We start from the raw sequence: 22,695 nt of genomic DNA on the forward strand, positions 1-22,695 counted from the left end.
ATGCGACAAGGTGATAGCAAAAGCCAGAAGAATGCTGGGATGCATAGAGAGAGGAATATCGAGTAAGAAAAGGGAAGTGATTATCCCCTTGTACAGATCCTTGGTGAGGCCACACCTGGAGTACTGTGTTCAGTTCTGGAGACCGTATCTACAAAGAGACAAGGACAAGATGGAAGCGGTACAGAGAAGGGCGACCAGGAAGGTGGAGGGTCTTCATAGGATGACATACGAGGAGAGATTGAAGAATCTAAATATGTACTCCCTGGAGGAAAGGAAGAGCAGGGGTGATATGATTCAGACTTTCAGATACTTGAAAAACTTTAATGATCCAAAGACAACGACAAACCTTTTCCGTCAGAAAAAAATCAGCAGAACCAGAGGTCACGAGCTGAGGCTCCAGGGAGGAAGACTAAGAACCAATGTCAGGAAGTATTTCTTCACGGAAAGGGTGGTGGATGCCTGGAATGCCCTTCCGGAGGAAGTGGTGAAGTCTAAAACTGTGAACGACTTCAAAGGGGCGTGGGATAAACACTGTGGATCCATCAAGTCTAGAGGGCGTGAATAAAGTGGAGGCATTCAAACACTGCACGGAGCGGCAGTAGCCACAGAGGCATTCACGGAGCGGGATGCCAGTGGCCAGTAGTTGGTGTTCCACCTTCACGGAGCGGAAGGATGGAGGGCTGCTATTTCCAAAAAAAAATAAAACAAAACAAAAAATAAAAACAGGGGTGGGTAAGAGTATGGGGCAAGGGGGTGGCTTGCTTGTTACAGCGGTTGCTACCCCTAATTGAGCTGGATGTCACTTGGATGCAGATACAGAGCTGCTCTCTAAATTGGGTGGAGGGGAATTAGGGCTGGAGGGTACTGGAAGCCAATAGTAACAGGTGGGAGAGAGAAAAAGGGGAAAAAAATGGATAAAGTGCATAGCTTGCTGGGCAGACTTGATGGGCCGATTGGTCTTCTTCTGCCGTCATTTCTATGTTTCTATGTTTCTATGAATGACTTTAGCTAATTTTCCCTCTAAGGATTAGGTTGCTACGAGCATAAAATTGTTAGGCTTTTTGCATCAAAGAAAGTAGTGCTCACAAGTAATATAGGAGGGTGTTCTGTGTTCTAGGGCACCTCTCAGCAGCAAATGTTCTGTTCAATACCAACCTTAGCAGTCACTCTATGCCCCTTTTAATGAATAAGTTAAATACTGATCCATGGCCCTGGAACACTCCACTATTCACCTTTCTCCACTGATAATTTATTCCTACTCTGTTTGTTATCTTTTAAGAACATAAGAACATGCCATACTGGGTCAGACCAAGGGTCCATCAAGCCCAGCATCTTGTTTCCAACAGTGGTCAATCCAGGCCATAAGAACCTGGCAAGTACCCAAAACCTAAGTCTATCCCTTGCTACTGTTGCTAATAATAGAAGTGGCTATTCTCTAAGGGACATTTTTTAAAAGCCCTATGCGCGCCGAGCCTATTTTGCATAGGCCTGGCGACGTGCGCAAGCCTGGGACACGTGTATGCCCCGGCGCTTGAAAAAAGGGGCGGGATGTGGGAGGTCCAGCAGGGCGGGGTCGTGGCCAGAAGCCTCCGTAAGGCCAGAGGCAGGCACAACTTAAAAAATAAAGCTCCGGGGGGGGTTTAGGTAGGGCTGGGGGGTGGGTTAGGTAGGTGAAGGGAGGGAAAGGTGAGGGGGCGGAGGGAACAGGGAAAGCCATCGGGGCTCCCCTAGGGCTCGGCGCGCAAGGTGCACAAGTGTGCACCCCCTGGCGCAAGCCGACCCCGGATTTTATAACTTGCGCGCGGCTGCGCGCATACGGCCTTAAGTCAACTTAATTAATAGCAGGTAATGTTCTTCTCCTCCAAGAACTTATCCGATCCTTTTTTAAACAGAGCTACACTAACTGCACTAACCACATCCTCTGGCAACAAATTCCAGAGTTTAACTGTGCGTTGAGTGAAAAAGAACTTTCTCGAATTAGTCTTAAAATGTGCCACATGCTAACTTCAAGGAGTGCCCCCTAGTCTTTCTATTATCCGAAAGAGTAAATAACTGATTCACATTTACCCGTTCTAGACCTCTCATGATTTTAAACACCTCTATCATATCCCCTCTCAGCCGTCTCTTCTCCAAGCTGAAAAGTCCTAACCTCTTTAATCTTTCCTCATAGGGGAGTTGTTCCATTCCCTTTATCATTTTGGTCGCCCTTCTCTGTACCTTCTCCATCGCAACTATATCTTTTTTGAGATGCGGCGACCAGAATTGGAGCGATACAGAGGCATTATGACATTTTCCGTTTTATTCATCATTCCTTTTCTAATAATTCCCAACATTCTGTTTGCTTTTTTGACTGCTGCAGCACACTGAATCGACAATTTCAATGTGTTATCCACTATGACACCTAGATTTCTTTCTTGGGGTGGTAGCTCCTAATATGGAACCTAACCTTGTGTAACTATAGCATGGGTTGTTTTTCCCTATATGCATCACCTTGCACTTATCCACATTAAATTTCATCTGCCATTTGGATGCCCAATTTTCCAGTCTCAGAAGGTCATCCTAAATGTATCACAATCTGCTTGTGATTTAACTATTCTGAACAGTTTTGTATCATCTGCAATTTGATTACCTCACTCGTCGTATTTCTTTCCAGATCATTTATAAATATATTGAAAAGTACAGGTCCCAAAACAGATCCCTGAGGCACTCCACTGACCACTCCTTTCCACTGAGAAAATTGTCCATTTAATTCTACTCTTTGTTTCCTGTCTTTTAGCCAGTTTATAATCCACGAAAGGACATAGCCACCTATCCCATGACTTTTTACTTTTCCTAGAAGCCTCTTATGAGGAACTTTGTCAAACGCCTTCTGAAAATCCAAATATACTACATCTACCGATTCACCTTTATCTACGTGTTTATTAACTCCTTCAAAAAAGTGAAGCAGATTTGTGATGCAAGACCTGCCTTGGGTAAAGCCATGCTGACTTTGTTCCATTAAACCATGTCTTTCTATATGTTCTGTGATTTTGATATTTAGAACACTTTCCACTATTTTTCCTGGCACTAAAGTCAGGCTAACTGGTCTGTAGTTTCCCGGATCACCCCTGGAGCCCTTTTTAAATATTAGGGTTACATTAGCCACCCTCTAGTCTTCAGGTACAATGGATGATTTAAATGATAGGTTACAAATTTTTACTAATAAGTCTGAAATTTCATTTTTGAGTTCCTTCAGAACCATGGGGTGTATACCATCCAGTCCAGGTGATTTACTACTCTTCAGTTTGTCAATCAGGCCTACCACATCTTCTAGGTTCACTGTGATTTGGTTCAGTCCATCTGAATCATCACCCATGAAAACCTTATCTGATATGGGTATCTCCCCTACATTCTCTTCAGTAAACACTGAAGCAAATAAATCATTTAATCTTTCCGCGATGGCCTTATTTTCTCTAATTGCCCCTTTAACCCCTTGATCATCTAATGGTCCAGCTGACTGTGAGTTTTTGCCTCTATGGCCAACTTCTTTTTAAATTCTCTCTTAGCCTGTCTTATCAATGTCTTACATTTAACTTGCCAACGCTTATGGATTATCCTGTTTTCTTCTGTTGGATCCTTCTTCCAATTTTTGAATGAATATCTTTTGGCTAAAATAGCTTCTTTCACCTCGCCTTTTAACCATGCCAGTGATCATTTTGCCTTCTTTCCACCTTTCTTAATGTGTGGAATATATGTGGACTGTGCTTCTAGGATGGTATTTTTTAACAATGACCACGCTTCTTGCACACTTTTTACCCTTGGAGCTGCTCCTTTCAGTTTTTGTCTATCTATTTTTCTCATTTTATCAAAGTTTTCCTTTTGAAAATTTAGCACAAGAGCCGTGGATTTTCTTACTGTCCCCCTTCCAGTCATTAATTCAAATTTGATCATATTATGATCACTATTGCCAAGCGGCCCCACCACCGTTACCTCTCTCACCAAATCCTGTGTTCCACTGAGAATTAGTTCTAAAATGGCTCCCTCTCTTGTTGGTTTCTGAACCAATTGCTCCATAAAGCTGTCATTTATTCCAATAAGGAACTTTATCTCTATAGCATGTCCCGATGATACATTTACCCAGTCAATATTGGGGTAATTGAAATCTCCCATTATTACCGCAGTACCAATTTGGTTAGCTTCCCTAATTTTTCTTAGCATTTCATTGTCATTCTCACCATCTTGACCAGGTGGACAGTAAGACCAGTCCACAGTAAGACAATACCTCCTGTCTAGGACCGGATTTAGGATTAACATAGGCACCTACCTTGGGCGCCAAATTCTGAAGGTGGCCGAAAACTGGAACTGTCTCTGATTTTCCAGAGGAAAATTCCCCTAATCCTGAGTTCTCTGCCTATGGATCCCATAATTTTAAATCCAGTCCTGCTCCGCTCCCATGACTTTTTTAGCTTTCTGAGGAGTCTCTTATGAGAGATGTTTTAATCAAACACCTTTTGAAAATCCAATATGCTATATTGATTTACCTTATCCAAATGCTTATTCACAGCTTCAAAAGATTCTAATAGGTTAGTAAGGCATTACTTTCATTTGCTAAATCCATTCTGCCTGTTCCCCATTAAGCCGTGTTTATCTATTTGTCTTGACTGGGGGTGCTAAACTGAATATAAATGTATTCTTCCCTGGACATAATTAAGGAATTTTTTCAAAATTGGGGTTTCTCAAGCACCCATAGAGCTGGTGCCTATGCTTGCAAGGGTTTAAAAATTGCTTCCTAAACCGTTAGCATTACATTTTTGTTTGTATATAAGGAGATCATATTAATGTGAAGCCTCATGCTTATGATCAAATTTATAAAGGTTGAAATTCAGTGCCACTTGGCTAAGTCAGAACTTAACGACCTGGCTAAGTGGCTCTGTCTGAATATTACCCTGTTATGGAGTCCATCAAACTAGGGTGAGAGAACATAGTAGAAATTTCATCTTTGTGAGACTTTCCACACTCCAAATGACGTCAAATCTTCACCAAGGTGTACTGTGCTGTTCGTACGGCTCATATCTTAAAAAATGGCACAGGCCATCCATTGCTCCAACCATGTAACAGGGGCCGGCCAATGGCACCAATAGCCCCTGTCACATAGAAAGGGCAAAGGGCCATCGGCGCCATTTTGTTTACTAGCAGCCGACAGCCCGAGAGTGGGAGATCGCTCCTAGGACCCCCACTGGACAACCAGGTACTTTAAGAAAGTTTTGGGGGGGTCGGGAGGGTGGGAGATTCTAACTAATTAGATTTAAAGGGTCGGGGTGGGTTTGGGGGGTTTTTTTTTGTGTGCCTTTTCTTCCTCCCCCCTCCCCCAAAACGATAAGAAAACCACACAAAAAATTTCATGGGGATTTCCTATCACTTTCGGGGACCCCCCCGATATCTGACGGATGAGAAAATATCTTACGATATTTTTATCCGTCAGAAAAATGATTCACATCCCTAGTTGTTACCCAGTAACAGTAGAACAAACAGAAGCCCTTGGAGATGGTGATTTGTCCAAGGTCACATATAGTGTTAGTGGAAGAGGCAGGGAGTTTAGAACATAGGAGTTGCGGGCGCTCTTTGACTTGCTTCGTAATCACTAATCTGCACCTTCCACTGGAAAGACCAATAATGTTTAAAGTTCTTGTTTGTTGAGTTCAGTGGCTTGCAGAGCCAGACATATCATTTGGAAGCATGATCGAAAAATGTAAGCACTAAATAAATAGAAGAAAATCCACAGTGAAATAGCATCCCATCAGTCATGATTTTAGAGTACAGTACCTGCAGCTTATGAGATTTAGTCTCTTACTCTCCAGCCCTATTGGAGATGGAGAGTAAATACAGGGTAAGGATTTGTTAGCGCAATTGGGAGTGGGAATACCTACCGGCTACATTTTGTTATATCCTATAAGAAAAGAAATATCTCAGGTGATATCACAGGACACTTCACTGTATTCATGGATATATGTCTCCTGAAACTCCCCATAGTCACTGGACATTGTAGTGTATTTTGCCTGTAGACCATAGATGTTATGTACTGTTTGGTGGCAGATACTTGGATCCCATTACAGGGGTGATGAGCCATTCACTTCCTAGGTTTCCTGTTTAAAAGAAAGACCCTTGTATTGGAGCTATTTTGTGGTCTGTATGTTATGAAGTGTAGTCTCACTTCATAACATACAGACCACCGGACTAAAATCACTGTTATCACTAATGCTGATCGGCAAGTGTGGGAAAGTCCAGGAACTGAATGGACATATTCTAGGAAGTACCTCATCCTCTCACCCATGGAAATGATCCTGCTGAGGACAAGGCTGATGGACCCTGGAGCGATGGGAGATTGCATGTACTGGTATATACCCTGCATTTTAGTTTCCAGTGCTGTAAATCTTGATACCTCCCACCAGCAGTTGCAGTACATGTGTGTGTATATATGCTGTGAGAATATACTGAAGCCCTATTGTGAGCAAAGAAAAATGCACGTATATGTACTGGACACATGGCAACAGACATGAAAAAGGGTGTTGAATTAGCACAAGTATGTTATTAACCAAAAAAAAATGCATAAGTTCTATTTGTTAAGATGTCTGGGGGAATACTGGATCCTTTCTGGGTTGTGAAAACTTTTCGTTGGATTGACTGAAGTTGCATATGATATTTTGTTTAATATTTATTTGATAAACTTATAAACCGGTTCCCTGATTTTTCATAACCAGGTATACAAACTAGGTGTAAAGAGGTATAGAAGCTTAAAATGATACGATATAATACATCAAACAGAAAACAAAAACAAAATACACATATTGCACAAAAATACTGGAAGCTTGTGTGTTTGCTGCAGTTGTGCAGGAAACACTGCAGGTATCCCATAGGTATAAATAGGTGCAGCCTTTTCAAAGGCAGATTTTATGGCTTGGAGCAATGTCATTTGCAATCAATCAAACCGTGATAATGTTTGCAATTTTTTGGCCGTGAAAGACCTGTTCCTGGTTGCAATGAGCTGCATTGTTTAAACTTTTTGAAATATTCAGATCCTATTTTTTTAAACTATTTTCTGATATGAAACTATGATATGTTTCTCTCAGGTGCCTGCAGGTCTTCGTGGCCAAGCCCATTTGAAAGTTTGGGGTAATAGACACCTAACCGATGAAGGTTATATCTTTCAAAACTACACCACTGTGACAATTGACAGCAAAGGATCCTCCCTGTTTATTCAGACTGATAAACCAGTGTACAAGCCAAGGCAGAAAGGTAAAGTCATTGTTAATCAATCTGAGGGCAATTTTTAAACTATGCATAGAACTTACAGAATTGTGCCCACAAGCCGCTAATCCTGAATTTTTTTTTTTTTTACTCTTCAATAGTTCATTTATATATTTTAATTTTTGTACTTTTTTTTTTTCTAACCTTTATCAGTTTTCATCAATCTCTTCACGGTCTCTCCTGATCTTCGACCTATCAATAGGAAGGTAATAATACATCAGTTCCCTATTTGTTTACATTGAAATATCATTTGTTTAATTTTTTATTGTTTCCTTGATATACCTAGATTTGCCTGTGCAGACACATTGCATTTCATGTAATTATATATCTTCTCTCTCTCTACTCCATTGTATTATTTTAATCTCTTGAACAACTAGTCCAAAACTATTCTATTAGCTAGATAAAGAAACTGGTATTCTCAGCTGTCTGCATTGTTTTCCATTTAAAAAATCTCCTTAGATCCATAGAGGAGGCAATTTTCAAAGTGCTCGATTTGATGCAAAGTCCCTGGGTCCTTTTTACCTGTGGTCTTTGCACCAATTTTAAAAGGAAAAGATAGTGAGGACTTAAACTTTGGGGTAGATTTTAAAAGCCCTGCGTACGTAAATCCTACCGGATGTATGCGCGCAGGGCACTCGCGCGCTGGCGCGCCTATTTTGCATAGGCCGCCGGCTGGCGCAAAAGCCCCGGGACGCGCGTAAGTCGCGGGGCTTGCTAAAATGGGCGTGTCCGGGGGCGTGTCTGCGGTCCGGGGGCATGGCCGAGTGCCCCAACACAGCAGTCTGTGTCGGGGCCTGGCCAGCCGGCGTGCGTAACTGCATCGAACAAGGTAGGGAGGGGGATTTAGGTAGGGCCGGGGAGGTGGGTTAGATAGGGGAAGGGAGGGAAAGATGGTGGAGGGACAAAAAAAAAAGTTCCCTCCGAGGCCGCTCTGATTTTGGAGCGGCCTCGGAGGGAACGGAGGCAGGCTATGCGGCTCGGCGCGCGCAGGCTGCCAATTTTGTGCAGCCTTGCGCATGCCGATCCCGGATTTTAAAAGATACGCGCAGCTATGCGTGTATCTTTTAAAATCCGGCATACTTTTGTTTGCACCGGTTGCGCGAACAAAAATACATGCGCGCGCTGTTTTTTAAAATGTACCCCTTTGTATTCACAGTAATTTCCAAAGTAAATGTGGTACTTGCACCTACTTTTACTGCACATCTACCTTATAAATGGCCTGTGACCGACGGCCCGCAAATGCGCAGTAGAGACCAGCTCTACCGCGCATGTGCGGGCGAGCACGTCGCTCTGAGGCAGCTTCAGAAAGAAAAAAAAATGGCGGCGTCCAGTGGCAGCAGCGGGCAGCGGTACCGGCAGCGGGCGGCGACGGCGGTAGCGAGCGGCGGCGGTAGCGGCGACGGCGGTAGCGGGCGGTAGTGAGAGAGGGAGGGACGGACTGAGTGGGAGGGAGGGACGGAGAGAGAGAGTGGGAGGGAGTGACTGAGTGAGAGGGAGGGACTGAGTGGGAGGGAGGGATTGAGTGAGGGGGAGGGACTGAGTGAGAGGGAGGGAGTGGGACTGAGTGAGAGGGAGAGGGGGGACTGAGGGAGGGAGTGGGACTGGGAGAGAGAGGGAGGGAGTGGGACTGAGGGAGAGTGAGTGGGACTGAGTGAGTGAGAGGGAGGGGGGAGGGAGTGACTGAGTGGGAGGGAGGGACTGAGGGAGGGAGTGGGACTGAGGGAGAGAGAGGGAGGGAGGGAGTGGGACTGAGGGAGAGGAGGGAGGGAGTGGGACTGAGGGAGAGGACGGAGGGAGTGGGGACTGAGTGAGAGTGAGTGGGACTGAGTGAGTGAGAGGGAGGGAGAGAGGGGGGAGGGAGTGAGTGAGACTGAGTGGGAGGGAGGGACTGAGTGATAGGAGAGGGAGGGTGGGGAGGAGTGGGTGAGGGAGGGGGTGGTGAAGAGTGAGGGGAGAGAGAAAGAGGGGGAGGTGAGAGACAGAGGGATGTAGCCCGTTTTAACGGGCTTAACGGCTTGTTGTAAATAATACTCTGTGTTTAGGGCCAGGGACACAAGAACACTTAGACTCAGTAAAAGGTATAAAGTATTTTTATTAGGCATTATAAGTGTTCTTGGGAGATGCTGGATACTGGGTGCCCTTTAGTCTTACAAACTGACCAGCATCTCCTTGGATACAGGAAGTGACCCTTCTTTTATAGTTAAACATACAATATTGTCGAAGCTTCTAGACTTACGTGACTGCCCAAAGACTCATTTACAGAGTGACATCATGCTGTTGACATGACAACCTATCCCTGAACTGCCCTGACCAGTCTTCCCAGATGTAGCCCATTTGCCCTCACTCTCCAGATAATCTTTTGTTCTGCTAATTATCTTGTCCAGTGAGATTTCAACAGAATAGTGCCTGAAGCTCCCGCTGTTGGTTCCTTCTTTGTGACCCAATGAATAGGCCTCCCCTTTCTGGTGCCAGCTTGTCTACCTGCTCAGAGACATTCTGCAAGTCATGCTCAGAAAGTCACTCAGAGTTCATTCAGCCCAGGCAGGCTAAAGAATAGCAGAGGCGTCTGGGTATTTTCCTTCTCCATGTTGGTTGTCTGTTTAGGCATACTTCTCAATATGGAATTTTGTTTGAACATCACATATGCTTATTTAAACATGCAGTCATGTAGCATTATAGAAATGTTAACTTGTAGTAGTAGTAGTAGTAGTAGTAGTCTACATACGTTCTTTTCCTTCCCTGTTCCAAGCATGTCCCCAGGAACATCTCCTTCAATGGAACTGAAAAGCAATATAATGCATGGTGCAATGCTAATTTAGAAAAGGGGTGGAGTTTGGGCCAGGATTTTGGAAAAGTGGGCTGGGTAACATCAAGCTAGGCTGAGAGAACATTGCACAAATCTCATCTTTGGGTGAGTTTCCTCACTCCGAAGGTCATCAAATCTTCACAAGAGAACATTGTTCTGTTCGTATGTTTTACTCTGAATGTCAAAGTGGCCCCTAACCCCTACACTCCTACCTGAACCTCACCTCGAGTAACTAGGTGGGCCTCATATAGAGGTATAAATACCTACCTAGTATGAGGGCATCATGGCTAGGCCATAGAAAACATTTTTGAATTGTTTTGAAAATTGTCCTGGAGGCAAGATGGCAGCATAGCTGAAGTTGCATTGCTCTTCTGCCCCAGCTTCTGATTCTTGCTTACCCTTTTTCCTGGAAATGCCTTCCAAATGAAAGGGGAGGGTAAAGGGCTTCCCTCCTGACTCTTTTCCTCTACCAGGCCAGCAGGTTATCACTGCTTACATGACTTCCGCAACAGTTGTTCAGGGAGCCGAGGATCCTGATGTGTCTCGCGGTGTGGAGAACCCCATCTCCTGGCAGATGAGGCATCCCTGAGCCTGGACTTATGAGCCCCCCCAAGCAGAGAGATGAACTGGCTAGCATTGCACAGTGCTGATGTGTTGGGCACGACCGCAGTGGAGAGGCCGCTTGTGTGCGCTACACTACTACTGCAGGATCCATCTTCCTTGCTGGAAATTGGTGGCGAGACAATCGGGGGTGTCTCCTTTGTCCCTTCGTTGACGGGTTTGTTGAACTTTGAGCTGGAGGTGAGACCATCCTTGGCCAGTCTGACCAGGGAGGTTTAGATTGCTGAAAGTGGCGAGTCTTTTGCCGTTCCATCCCGTCCAGAGGTGGTAGCTCTTGAGGCCATATGAGACTTGGTGGCTGGATTTGGGACTTCTTTAAAATTGCTAAATACTAAGATGGAACTTTTTTCTTCAAATTGGCATAAAAAATCTTTGGAACTACAGGAGCAAGTTGCTTCAACTAATTCTAAAATTACCAAAGTTGAGGATACTGTTAAATCTATCCAGGAATTTAATGCTGCTACTGTGAAAGATTGGAATGCTCTGTCCAGACATATTGAATTTTTAGAAAATAATATGAGGCATTTAAATCTGCATCTCCTCAATTTCCCCAAAGTTGTAGGGGAAGTACCCTTTGTGACCCTGAAGAAGTATTTTCAGGAGATATTAGGTTTACGACTCAACAAAATGCCATTGGTGAATACCTGTTACTTTTTGCTAACAGGACTTCTAGACTTTTTCCAAATATTGAAATTAATTATAATTTGATCAATTTTCTTGAAAATTCTATGCAGGAAGTTATGGATTTGAGCATTCTTTTGGTTTCCTTTATTTCCTCTGTTGATTTGAGTGTTGAAATGCATAATTACTTTAGAAAGTTTTCCTCTAAAGTTTATGATCGATGTGTTAAGATTTTTCCCCACCTTGCTCAAGCTACCCAAATAAGGAGGAATGGTTTTCTAGCCTTTAGGCAGGAAATCGTATCTTTAGGTTTCTCTTACATTTCATTATCCTTAAGTGCATCATCAAGCGAGGTAATTATTGTTTCATTTTTTCCAGCCTGAGCAATTGTAATCCTTTTTCGAGGCCCGAAAACTAGTAACCTCATCCCCAGTGCCTTAATTAATATAAGGTCAACTTTTGTGAAAGCTCCCATATTTCTTTGCCTCATCTCATATTTCTTTTTCTTTTATTGCTTGGAAGAGGATGACTGCATTATATTTGGTTTAAGAACATAAGTGTTCAGTTCGGAGTTAACAGTCTGCTTGGGATTAGCAATCTGTTGTTATTTAGGAGAGTTGTGGGTGGATCCTTGGACGGAGGCAGGTGACCATGCTCCCGGGGGAAGATCCCGAGAGGGACCACCGGTCAGGCTCAGAGTTAGGAGACAGACACACACTAGTTCTTTTATTAGACAGTATACTGAACCACCAGAGGTGGCAGTAGTGAGCTGGAATGCCCAGCTGGGCTGTAGTCCCTCAGATACTGGAACAGCGATCCCTGGTGGCTGAGCTGTAGAGAAAATGAAATATAGTGAGTAGGCAGGGTATGCAGAGTTCATTTACTGAGCCAGATGGTAACACTCACACAATGTCTCATAGAAGCCCAGGAGCTAGAATGTATAGGCCCTCGAGGAGCGAGTACTTGGTTCCAGGGAAAGCTCTGAGAGAGCGATGGTAACTCACTGATGTAGTTGGCAGTGATGACTTCCAGGCAGAAGAGAGTACCGAGTAAGTCTGGGAAAGAGGGCCCTCGAGGAGTGAGTACCAGTTCTAGACTGTCACTTGAAAAACAAAGGAGAGAGCGAGGCCCCCGAAGAGCGGGTACCCCTAATAAGTCCGAGGAGGCAGAGTAGCTTAGGTAGAGTAACCCTTGCTAACTCCGAGGAGGCAGAGTAGCCTGGAAAGTCGAAGCGAGTCCATAGTCAATCCTTGCTAACTCAATCTGTTAGCAAATTCTAAGACCTTATATATCCATCGTGGGTGACGTCATCTTTGGGGGATGCCCCCGAGGTTCGCGCCATTGCCGGTACTTCAGTCGGGGCCGCACCGCACGCGCCCCTAGGCCTCCAGGAAACATGGCGGGTTGTAGCGTCCAGCCGGTCCGGGGACGCCGGAGGACCTCGGCAGAAGGATGCCGCGGCAGCCAATCTTCCCGTGGACGAAGAGGGAGGCGCCAAAGAGGTAAGGAGGGCGGAGAGAGGGCATCGGGAACCGACGGACACAACAATAAGAAATTGCCATAATGTATCAGACCATGGGTCCTTCAAGCCCAGCATCCTATTTCCAACAGTGGCCAAACCAGGCTACAAGAACCTGGCAAGTACCCAAACACTAAGAAGAACCCATACTACTGATGCCAGAAATAGCAGAGGCTATTCCCTAAGTCAGCTTGATTAATAGCAGTTAATGAACTTCTCCAAGAACTTATCCAAACATTTTTTAAACCCAGCTATACCAACTGCACTAACCACATCCTCTGGCAACAAATTCCAGCATTGACAAATGCATTGAGTGAAAAAGAATTTTCTCCGATTAATTTTAAATGTGCTACTTGCTAACCTCATGGAGTGCCCCCTAGTCCTTCTATTATCCAAAAGAGTAAATAACCGATTCACATCTACCCATTCTAGACCTCTCATGATTTTAAAGACCTCTGTCATATCCCCCTCAGTCATCTCTTCTCCAAGCTGAACAGCCCTAACCTCTTTAGCCTTTCCTCATAGGGGAGCTGTTCCATCCTCTTTATCATTTTGGTTGCCCGTCTCTGTACCTTCTCCAGTGCAACTATATCTTTTTTGAGATGCTGTGACAGTACTCAAGGTGTGTCTCACCATGGAGCAATAAAGAGGCATTATGATATTTTCCATTTTATTCACCATTCCCTTCCTAATAATTCCCAACATTCTGTTTGCTTTTTTGACTGCTGCAGCACACTGAGCCAATGATTTCAATGTATTATCTACTGTGATGCCTAGATCTTTTTCCTCTGTAGTAACTCCTAATATGGAACCTAACATCGTGTAATTACTGCATGGGTTATTTTTCCCTGTATGCAACAACTTGCACTTGTCCACATTAAATTTCATCTGCCATTTGGATGCCCAATCTTCCAGTCTCTCAAGGTCCTCCTACAATTTATCGCAATCCACTTGTTATTTAACTACTCTGAATAATTTTGTATCATCTGCAAATTTGATAACCTCACTCTCGTATTCCTTTCCAGATCATTTATAAATGTATTGAAAAGCACCGGTCCAAGTACAGATCTCTGAGGCACTCCACTGTTTACACTTTTCCACTGAGAAAATTAGCCATTTAATCCTACTCTTCCTGTCTTTTAACCAGTTTGTAATCCATGAAAGGATATCGCCTCCTATCCCATGACTTTTTAGTTTTCTTAGAAGCCTCTCATGAGGGACTTTGTTAAATGCCTTCTGAAAATCCAAATATACTACATCTACTGGTTCAACTTTATCCACATGTTTATTAACCCCTTAAAAAAAAAGAAGCAGATTTGTGAGGCAAGAATTCTCTTGAGTAAATCCATGTTGATTGTGTTCCATTAAACCATGTCTTTCTATATGCTCTGTGATTTTGATCTTTAGAATAGTTTTCACTTTTTTCCCCAGCACTGAAGTCATACTCACTGGTCTATGGTTTCCCGGATCACCCCTGGAGCCCTTTTTAAATATTGGGGTTACATTGGCCACCCTCCAGTCTTCAGGTACAATGGATGATTTTAATGATAGGTTACAAATTTTAACTAATAGATCTGAAGTTTAATTTTTAGTTCCTTCAGAACCCTGGGATGCATAACATCCGGTCCAGGTGATTTGCTACTCTTTAGTTTATCAATCTGGCCTACTGCATCTTCTAGGTTCACAGTGATTTGCTTCAGTTCATCTGACTTGAAAACCATTTCCTGAACCGGTATCTCCCCAACAACCTCAATAGTAAACACAGAAGCAAAGAATTAATTTAATCTTTCTGCAATGACCTTATCTTCCCTATGAGCTCCTTTAACCCTTCTGTCATCTAATGGTCCTCGCAACTCCCTCACAGGTTCTTGCTTCGGATATATTTGAAAAAGTTTTTATTATGAGTTTTTGCCTCTACAGCCAACTTCATTTCAAATTCTCTCTTTGCCTGTGTTATCAATGTTTTACACTTAATTTGACAATGCTTATGTTTTTTCCTATTTTCTTCAGATGGATGCTTCTTCCAATTTTTGAAGGATGTTTTTTTTTGGCTAAAATAGCCTCTTTCACCTCACCTTTTAACCATGCCTGTAATCGTTTTGCCTTTCTTCCACCTTTCTTAATACATGGAATACATTTGGACTATGCGTCTAAGATTATATTTTTAAACAATGTCCATGCCTGTTGAACATTTTTAACCTTTGCAGCTGCACCTTTCAGTTTTTTTCTAACTATTTTCCTCATTTTATCACAGTTTCCCTTTTGAAAATTTAGTGTTAGAGCTGTAGATTTACTTATTGCCCCCTTTCCAATTATTAGTTCAAATTTGATCATGTTATGATCACTATTGCCAAGTGGTCCCACCACCATTACCTCTCTCACCAAATTATGCGTTCCACTAAGAATTAAATCTTAAAAATCTGTTACGCGCCCTGCCTGCAGCCGTCCCATGAACGGGACCGCTCACCGGCATAGTTTCTCAGCGGGTCCCGGGACGACCTCCCTCACGGTGGTTGCTAGTCCAGCTAGGTCCGTGGTCCAGTGGTCCGTGGCGGTGGCCGCCGGGCCTTCCACTGCGTGCCAGGTCTCACGCCCAGGTTCGGCATCTTTCTCCATCCTAGCCACGCCCATACGCATGCGCGCGCAGCCTGCCCCAAGACTTGTAGGGCCGAGGACGGGACCGGGTTCCGTGGCGCGCCCTGATTGAGCTACGATATAAGAAAGTTCCTGACTGCACTTCCTTGCCTTGGCAATCAGGTTAGTACTCTGCTAGATTGTCTTTGCGTTTGTTCCTGCTTGTTCCTAGTGTCGTTCCAGGATCCTTCTGTTCCAGTTCCATTCCTGACCTGTTCCTGTATCCTCGTTCCTGAGTCCTGTCTGTTCCTGTATTTGTCTATCTGCCTTCCCAGGTAGTACCCTCAGACTGACTTCTGGTACTGACCTCGGCTTGTTCTTGACCTGTCTGCCTCCCTTCCGCCTGCCTCAAGATCCAGCCTGTTCCTGATCTACTCGTCTGTCTGCTGCCTTTCTCAAGGACCTCAGCCTGTTCCTGATCTACTCGTCTGTCTGCCGCCTACCTAAAGGAACTCAGCTTGTTCCTGATCTACTCGTCTGTCTGCTGCCTGCCTCTAGACCTCTGCTTGCCTTTGACTATATCTGACCTCCGGTATCTGACACTTGTTTCGGTGACTACTCTTTGGACTGACCTATAGACATTGACCTTTCGCCTGTCTGACATTGCCTCCAGATTCTGGCTCTGTTCCTCGCCTTATCGTCACCAATTCTATTCTGGTTCTCCCTGCTCCAGCTCGAACCTGACCGCACTCCTTCTCTGTCTGTGCGCACGCCGACTATCATTCTTCCAGGAGACTTTGCTAGGCCCACCTAAGTCAAGTGGCCCGGGTCCCTACGGGCTCCTCCCGGGGGGACCTCGGGCTTCCAGTGGTGAAGCTCTACCTAGCCTCTGTCTCCTTCAATGCTCCGCCCCCCTGGGGCCAGTTACCTCCTGTTTCCTTTCAGGAGCTATTCCACACTTGCCCCAGGGCAAGGGTCCACCCCCGAGTGCAACAAAATCTCCCTCTCCCATGTCTCTACCACCCCGATCCCAGATGTCTATTCATTGTGGAAGTTGACGCTTCCGTAATCGGTGCCGGAGCTGTCCTGAGTCAACATTCTTCTACAGGCAAGCTAGTACCCTGCTCATTTTACTCTCATAAGTTTTCCCCATGGAACAACGTTACACCGTAGGTGACCGCAAACTCCTTGCACTCAAACTGGTGCTTCAGGAGTGGTGCCCCTGGTTGGAAGGGGCGCAACATAAGTTTACTATCTACATTTATTTTATTTAGAATTTTTATATACCGACATTCAAATGGATATCACATCGGTTTACATAATAACAGGGGTAACAATTTTATAGTTGGAAAGGAAAATAATAGTTACATCTAACAGGGGATTCAAGAGGAACGGGATAGAGAGCAGAATGGTCAGAGGGACCTAGAGAGAGGAAGATAGATACAGAATTTAAGAAAAATTAAAAATTAAAAACCGAAACTATATTACATTACAACAACATTATAATGCGGTACAATAGCAGTGTATTGTATTACATTATCCGAAGGTATATTACATTATATTACATTACAATACAATCTTTATTACAAGGCTACGTGGTCCAGGGTATGCTAAGATTACATGGTCCACAAGAACCTCGAACATCTTATAGAAGCCCAACTTCTGAACCTCCTTCAGGCCTGGTGGGCCCTGTTCTTTGAGAGATTTAATTTCAACCTCTGCTTCCGTCCAGGTTCAAAGAACCTGTGTGCTGGTGCGTTCTCTAGATCTTTTGAGCCGGAGGACATTCCAGAGGCTCCCAGTTTCATTATTGATCCTGCTTATATTACCTTGGCGGTTACCACCACAGTTCCAGTTGGGAAGACAGTCGTTTCCCGCCGGTTCCGTGAGCATGTGTTAAGGTGGGCTCACGATTCCAAAATGGCAGGCCACCCTGGTCATGCCCGGACCTGGGAGATGCTGAGAAGGCATTATTGGTGGCCTACTATGATATAAGATTCCCAAAACTACGTGGACTCATGTCCCACTTGTGCTCAGCAAAAACCACCTACTTCAAGGCTGAAGCAAGCCTTGGGGCTTGCTTCAGCCTCTCCCAGCACCTACTGAACCATGGTCCAGCATTTCTACAGATTTTATTATAGATCTGCCTGTTTCCCAGAACAACACAGTGATATGGGTCATTATCGATCGCTTCTTGAATATGGGACACATTATCCCTCTACCGGGTCTCCCTTCAGCCCCGGAACTTGCTAAACCTTTTCTGAAGAATATTTTCTGTCTTCACGGACTCCCCAAGGAGATTGTGTTCGACCGTTGACCACAGTTTGACACCAAGTATTGGTGTTCCTTGTGCTGAAAATTCAATATTACTCTGAACTATACATCGGCCTACCATCCTCAGGCGAATGTACAGGCCGAGAGAACCAATCGAACCTTGAAGACATTTTTACGTTCCTACATTAATGATCTACAAGACAATTGGTCGAAGCTCCTCCCCTGGGCCGAGCTGTCGCATAACACTCATGTCGCAGCAGCCACTGACACATCTCCATTTGCAGTAGTCTTTGGAAGGCAGCCCCCATCTGCCTCTTCCTGTACCTTTGACGGTTCCGTCTCCAGCAGCTCAATCCATGGCTCAAACCATTCGCCACGTGTGGACCCGAGTAAGAGAGCAACTGGCACAAGCTGCAGAACACGCCAAGCGCTCCTCTGATCTTCATAGACAACTGCTCCACTCTTTCGTCTAGGCCAGAAGGTATGGTTGAGTGCTTGACACATCCGCCTAAGACTACCCTTTCTCCGCCTGGCTCCTAAATACATAGGACCATTTCCGATAATCAGAAGAGTAGGAGCTGTTTCCTATCAACTGCAGTTACCTCGTTCATTGGGTATCCACAACACGTTTCACGTGTCCCTGTTGAAGCCATTGGTTCTCTCCTGGCCCTCTTATAAAGACCCTCCTGCTCCGCGTGACTCTGCAGAACCAGACACGTCTCTCCAGGTAAGAGAAGTCCTTGACGTTCAACGACGCCGAGGCAAGTGAGAATACCTCTTAGCCTGGGAGGGCTATGGGGCCAAGGAAAATTCATGGGAACCATCACAAAATATTCTTGATAAGGATCTTTTGAAGACTTTCCATAGAATGCATCCTGAGAAACCGCATAGGGGGAGGCTTAGAAGGGGGGGTACTTTTATGCACCCTGCCCGCGGCCATCCCGCGCACAGGACTGCTCACCTGCATAGTTCCTCAGCGGGTCCCGGGATGACCTCTATCGTGGTGGTTGCTAGTCCAGCTAAGCCCCGGCGGTCCGCGGTGGCGGTCGCCGGGCCTTCCACTGCACACCAGGCCTCACGCCAAGGTTCGGCATTTTCCTCCATGCTAGCCACGCCCAAACGCGCGCGTGCGTGGCCTGCCTCGAGACTTGTAGGGCCGAGGGTGGGACCGGGTTCCACGGCGTGCCCTGATTGAGCTACGATATAAGGAAGTTCCTGACTGCACTTCCTTGCCTTGGCAATCAGGTTAGTACTCAGCTACATTGTCTTCGCGTTTGTTCCTGCTTGTTCCTAGTCTCGTTCCAGGATCCTTCTGTTCCAGTTACTTTCTTGACCTGTTCCTGTATCCTCGTTCCTGAGTCCTGTCTGTTCCTGTATTCGTCTATCTGCCTTCCCAGGTAGTACCCTCGGACTGACTTCTGCTACTGACCTTGGCTTGTTCTTGACCTGTCTTTCTGCCTACCGCCTGCCTCAAGACCCAGCCTGTTCCTGATCTACTCGTCTGTCTGCTGCCTGCCTCAAGGACCTCGGCCTGTTCCTGATCTACTCGTCTGTCTGCCACCTGTCTCTACACCTCTGCTTGCCTTTGACTACATCTGACCTCCGGTATCTGACCCTTGCTTTGATGACTACTCTTCGGACTGACCTATGGACATTGACCTTTCGCCTGCCTGATCACGCCTCCAGATTCTGGCTCTGTTCCTCGCCTTGTCGTCACCAATTCTGTTCTGGTTCTCCCTGCTCTAGCTCGAATCTGACCGTGCTCCTTCTGTGTCTGTGGGCACGCCGGACTATCATTCTTCCAGGAGACCCTGCGAGGCCCACCTAAGTCCAAGCGGCCCGGGTCCCTACGGGCTTCTCCCGGGGGAACCTCGGGCTTCCAGTAGTGAAGCTCTACCTAGCCTCTGTCTCTTTCAGTGCTCCGTCCCCTGGGGCCAGTTACCTCCTGTTTCCTTTCAGGAGCCATTGCACCCTTGCCCCAGGCCAAGGTTCCACCCCCGAGCGCAGCAAAATCTCCCTCTCTTGTGGTTCCTGAACCAATTGCTCAATGAAGCAGTCGTTTATTCCATCCAGGAACTTTATGTCTCTAGCATGTCCTGATGTTACATTTACTCTGTCAATATTGGTGTAATTGAAATCTCCCATTATTACTGCACTGCCAAATTGGTTAGCTTCCCTGATTTCTCTTAGCATTTCATCATCTGTCTGACCATTTTGTTAAGGTGGACGGTAGTATACACCTATCACTATACTCTTACCCAACACACCTGGGATTTCTACCCATATAGATTCTACTGAGCATTTTGTCTCTTGTATGATCTTTATCCTGTTGGACTCTATACCCATCCTGACATAAAGTGCCACACCCCCACTAAGTTGATCCTTCCTATCATTGCAGTAATATCCTCCTTCTACCAGGCCTCTGAGATGCCAATTATGTCCATCTCATCATTTACTGCTATACACTCTAACTCTCCTATCTTACTTCTTAGACTTCTAGCATTGGCATACAGACATTTCAAAGTGTGTTTTTTATTTGTATTAACAATCTGCTTTTCAGTTGATAGGGATAATTTGGAAATCTTTAGCTCAGGTGATTTTTTACGTATAGGCACATGGACTACATTTGCTTTTATTGGAGCCTCTCTGTTGAGATGCCCTAACTCTCCAGTTTCATTAGTATCCTTCAGGGATACATTCTTGTAATTTTGTATTTCCCTTTTGATTATCTGTTTAATGCTGGAATCCATCGGGCGGATTTTAAAAGCCCTGCTCGCGTAAATCCGCCCAGATTTACGCAAGCAGGGCCTTGCGCACCGGCACGCCTATTTTCCATAGGCCGCCGGCGCGCGCAGAACCCCGGGACGCACGTAGGTCCCGGGGTTTTTGAAAGGGGGTGTGTCGGGGGCGGGGCCGAACGATGCGGCATTTTGGGGGCGGGGCGCCGGCCCGGGGGCGTGGTCCAGGCCTTCGGACCAGCCCCCGGGTCGGAGCACGGCGCGCCAGCAGTCTGCTGGCGCGCGTAGATTTACGTCTGCTTCTCGCAGGCGTAAATCTATGGACAAAGGTAAGGGGGGGGGGTTTAGATAGGGCCGGGGGGGGGGGGGGTGGGTTAGGTAGAGGAAGGGAGGGGAAGGTGAGGGGAGGGTGAAAGAGAACGGTGACAGGCTGCGTGGCTCGGCGCGCGCCGGCTGCCCAAAATTGGCAGCCTTGCGCGCGCCGATCCAGGATTTTAGAAGATACGCGCGGCTACGCGCGTATCTTATAAAATCCAGCGTACTTTTGTTTGCGCCTGGTGCGCAAACAAACGTACGCGAACGCGCTTTTTTTTAAAATCCACCCCCATGTGTTTCTTTGTACAAAGAATTATCTTTGTTTCCAACATGCTAAGAAGACATTGGAAATTCACAGATGATTATACTGCATTTAGCAAGCTGTTAATTAACAATAGCTGAAGTCTTAAGACACTGAATTGGCAGATCGACATATAAGGAATCAACTATAAGAGATCGAGTCCTCTTCACTAAATACAGTCCATGGTATCAACGCAAGAATAGTTATGAACAGTATTTTCCCCTGAGGAAGCCTGGACTGCGAAACAGAGGCCTTTGTAGGGACAGAGAGAGTACAGGATATAGCAGAAGTAGAACATAGACTTCAGAAACATCATTGGAACAACAGTCCTGTGAAACAATTACAAAATATCCTTTCTTGAGGACTGATTCAGCTGTATCCCCTTTTTAATAAAGGTCCTTTCATGTGATTTATATGCATTTCACAAAGTATCTTTCTTGAAGTCCAGCGCTATTGCAAATGTGTCATTGTTTCATTACAACACTTTGTATATATTTTGACAATGTTTTATGTTGATATCTATACATGTTATAAATGCATAACACTACAGAGAGTTTAGAAGCGGTGTGACTGAGGAATGATTGACTAGGGCAATTGATAAATACATGTGTGCGTTAGTGTGCTTAATGTTGCAAGCTTTATTACACAATGGCAAAGAATATCAAAACTATTCAAAAAACAATAAAAAAAATAAAATTGGCACACTAACGCACACATGTATTTATCAATTGCCCTAGTCAATCATTCCTCATTCACACCGCTTCTAAACTCTCTGTAGTGTTATGCATTTATAACAATTAATTGTGATTAATATTGGATATCAGAATGTTTTTATAAAATGTATAATTGAAATAACAAAAGTTTTTGTATATAACCAATGAAAAAGTTTTGATGCATGGTGTTTATAACAATATAGATTGAAGTCCTTTTTTCCATTCTCCATTTGGGGGTAATTTTATATATATATATATGTATATGTATGTATGTGTGTATATACCGTATTTTTCGCTCCATAAGACGCACCTGACCATAAGACGCACCTAGGATTCAGAGGGGGAAAATTTAAAAAAAAAAAAATTGTGCTAAACCGGCTCTGCGTCTGGGCGTCTTATGGAGCAAATTAGGGGAGTGCATAGCTTTTTTTTTCCTCCCCATTTTGTTTTCGGGTCTGGGGAGGGCCATTTCGGTCCACTCCCCAGATCAGAAAACTTTTTTCTCTGGGAACCCCTCCCCCCCCAAAAAAAAACCCCATCCCAACCCTTTAAATTAACAACCCCCACCCTCCTGACTCCCCCAAGACCTGCCGACTTAATTTACTGCAACCCCCCACCCTCCTGACCCCCCCAAGACCTGCTGACTTAGTTTACCGCAACCCCCCACCCTCCTGACCCCCCCAAGACCTGTCAAACGTCCCTGGTGGTCCAGCGGGGGTCCAGGAGCGGTCCGGGAATGATCTCCAGGGCGTGGGCCGTCGGCTGCCAGTAATCAAAATGGCGCCGACGGCCCTTTGCCCTTACTATGTCACTGGGACCGACCGCTGCTATTGGTCAGTCTCAGTGACATAGTGAGGGCAAAGGGCCGTCGGCGCCATTTTGATTACTGGCAGCCGACGGCCCACGCCCAGGAGATCGTTCCCGGACCG

At 45.3% G+C, this 22,695-nt stretch overlaps 1 protein-coding gene across 2 annotated transcripts in view; it reads left to right on the forward strand.

Annotated features, from left to right (window-relative positions):
- CPAMD8 (C3 and PZP like alpha-2-macroglobulin domain containing 8) overlaps window positions 1–22,695 on the forward strand; it is a 510,164-nt gene that overhangs the window by 80,695 nt on the left and 406,774 nt on the right. For both annotated transcript variants that reach the window (XM_029614183.1, XM_029614185.1), the window contains exons 4-5: window positions 7,107–7,272; window positions 7,438–7,490. In XM_029614183.1, coding sequence (XP_029470043.1) covers window positions 7,107–7,272; window positions 7,438–7,490 — 219 coding nt within the window. The remainder of the gene's footprint in view (window positions 1–7,106; window positions 7,273–7,437; window positions 7,491–22,695) is intronic.

This window comes from Rhinatrema bivittatum, chromosome 8 (assembly GCF_901001135.1).
Source record: "Rhinatrema bivittatum chromosome 8, aRhiBiv1.1, whole genome shotgun sequence".
Classification (NCBI taxonomy): Eukaryota; Metazoa; Chordata; class Amphibia; order Gymnophiona; family Rhinatrematidae; genus Rhinatrema; species Rhinatrema bivittatum.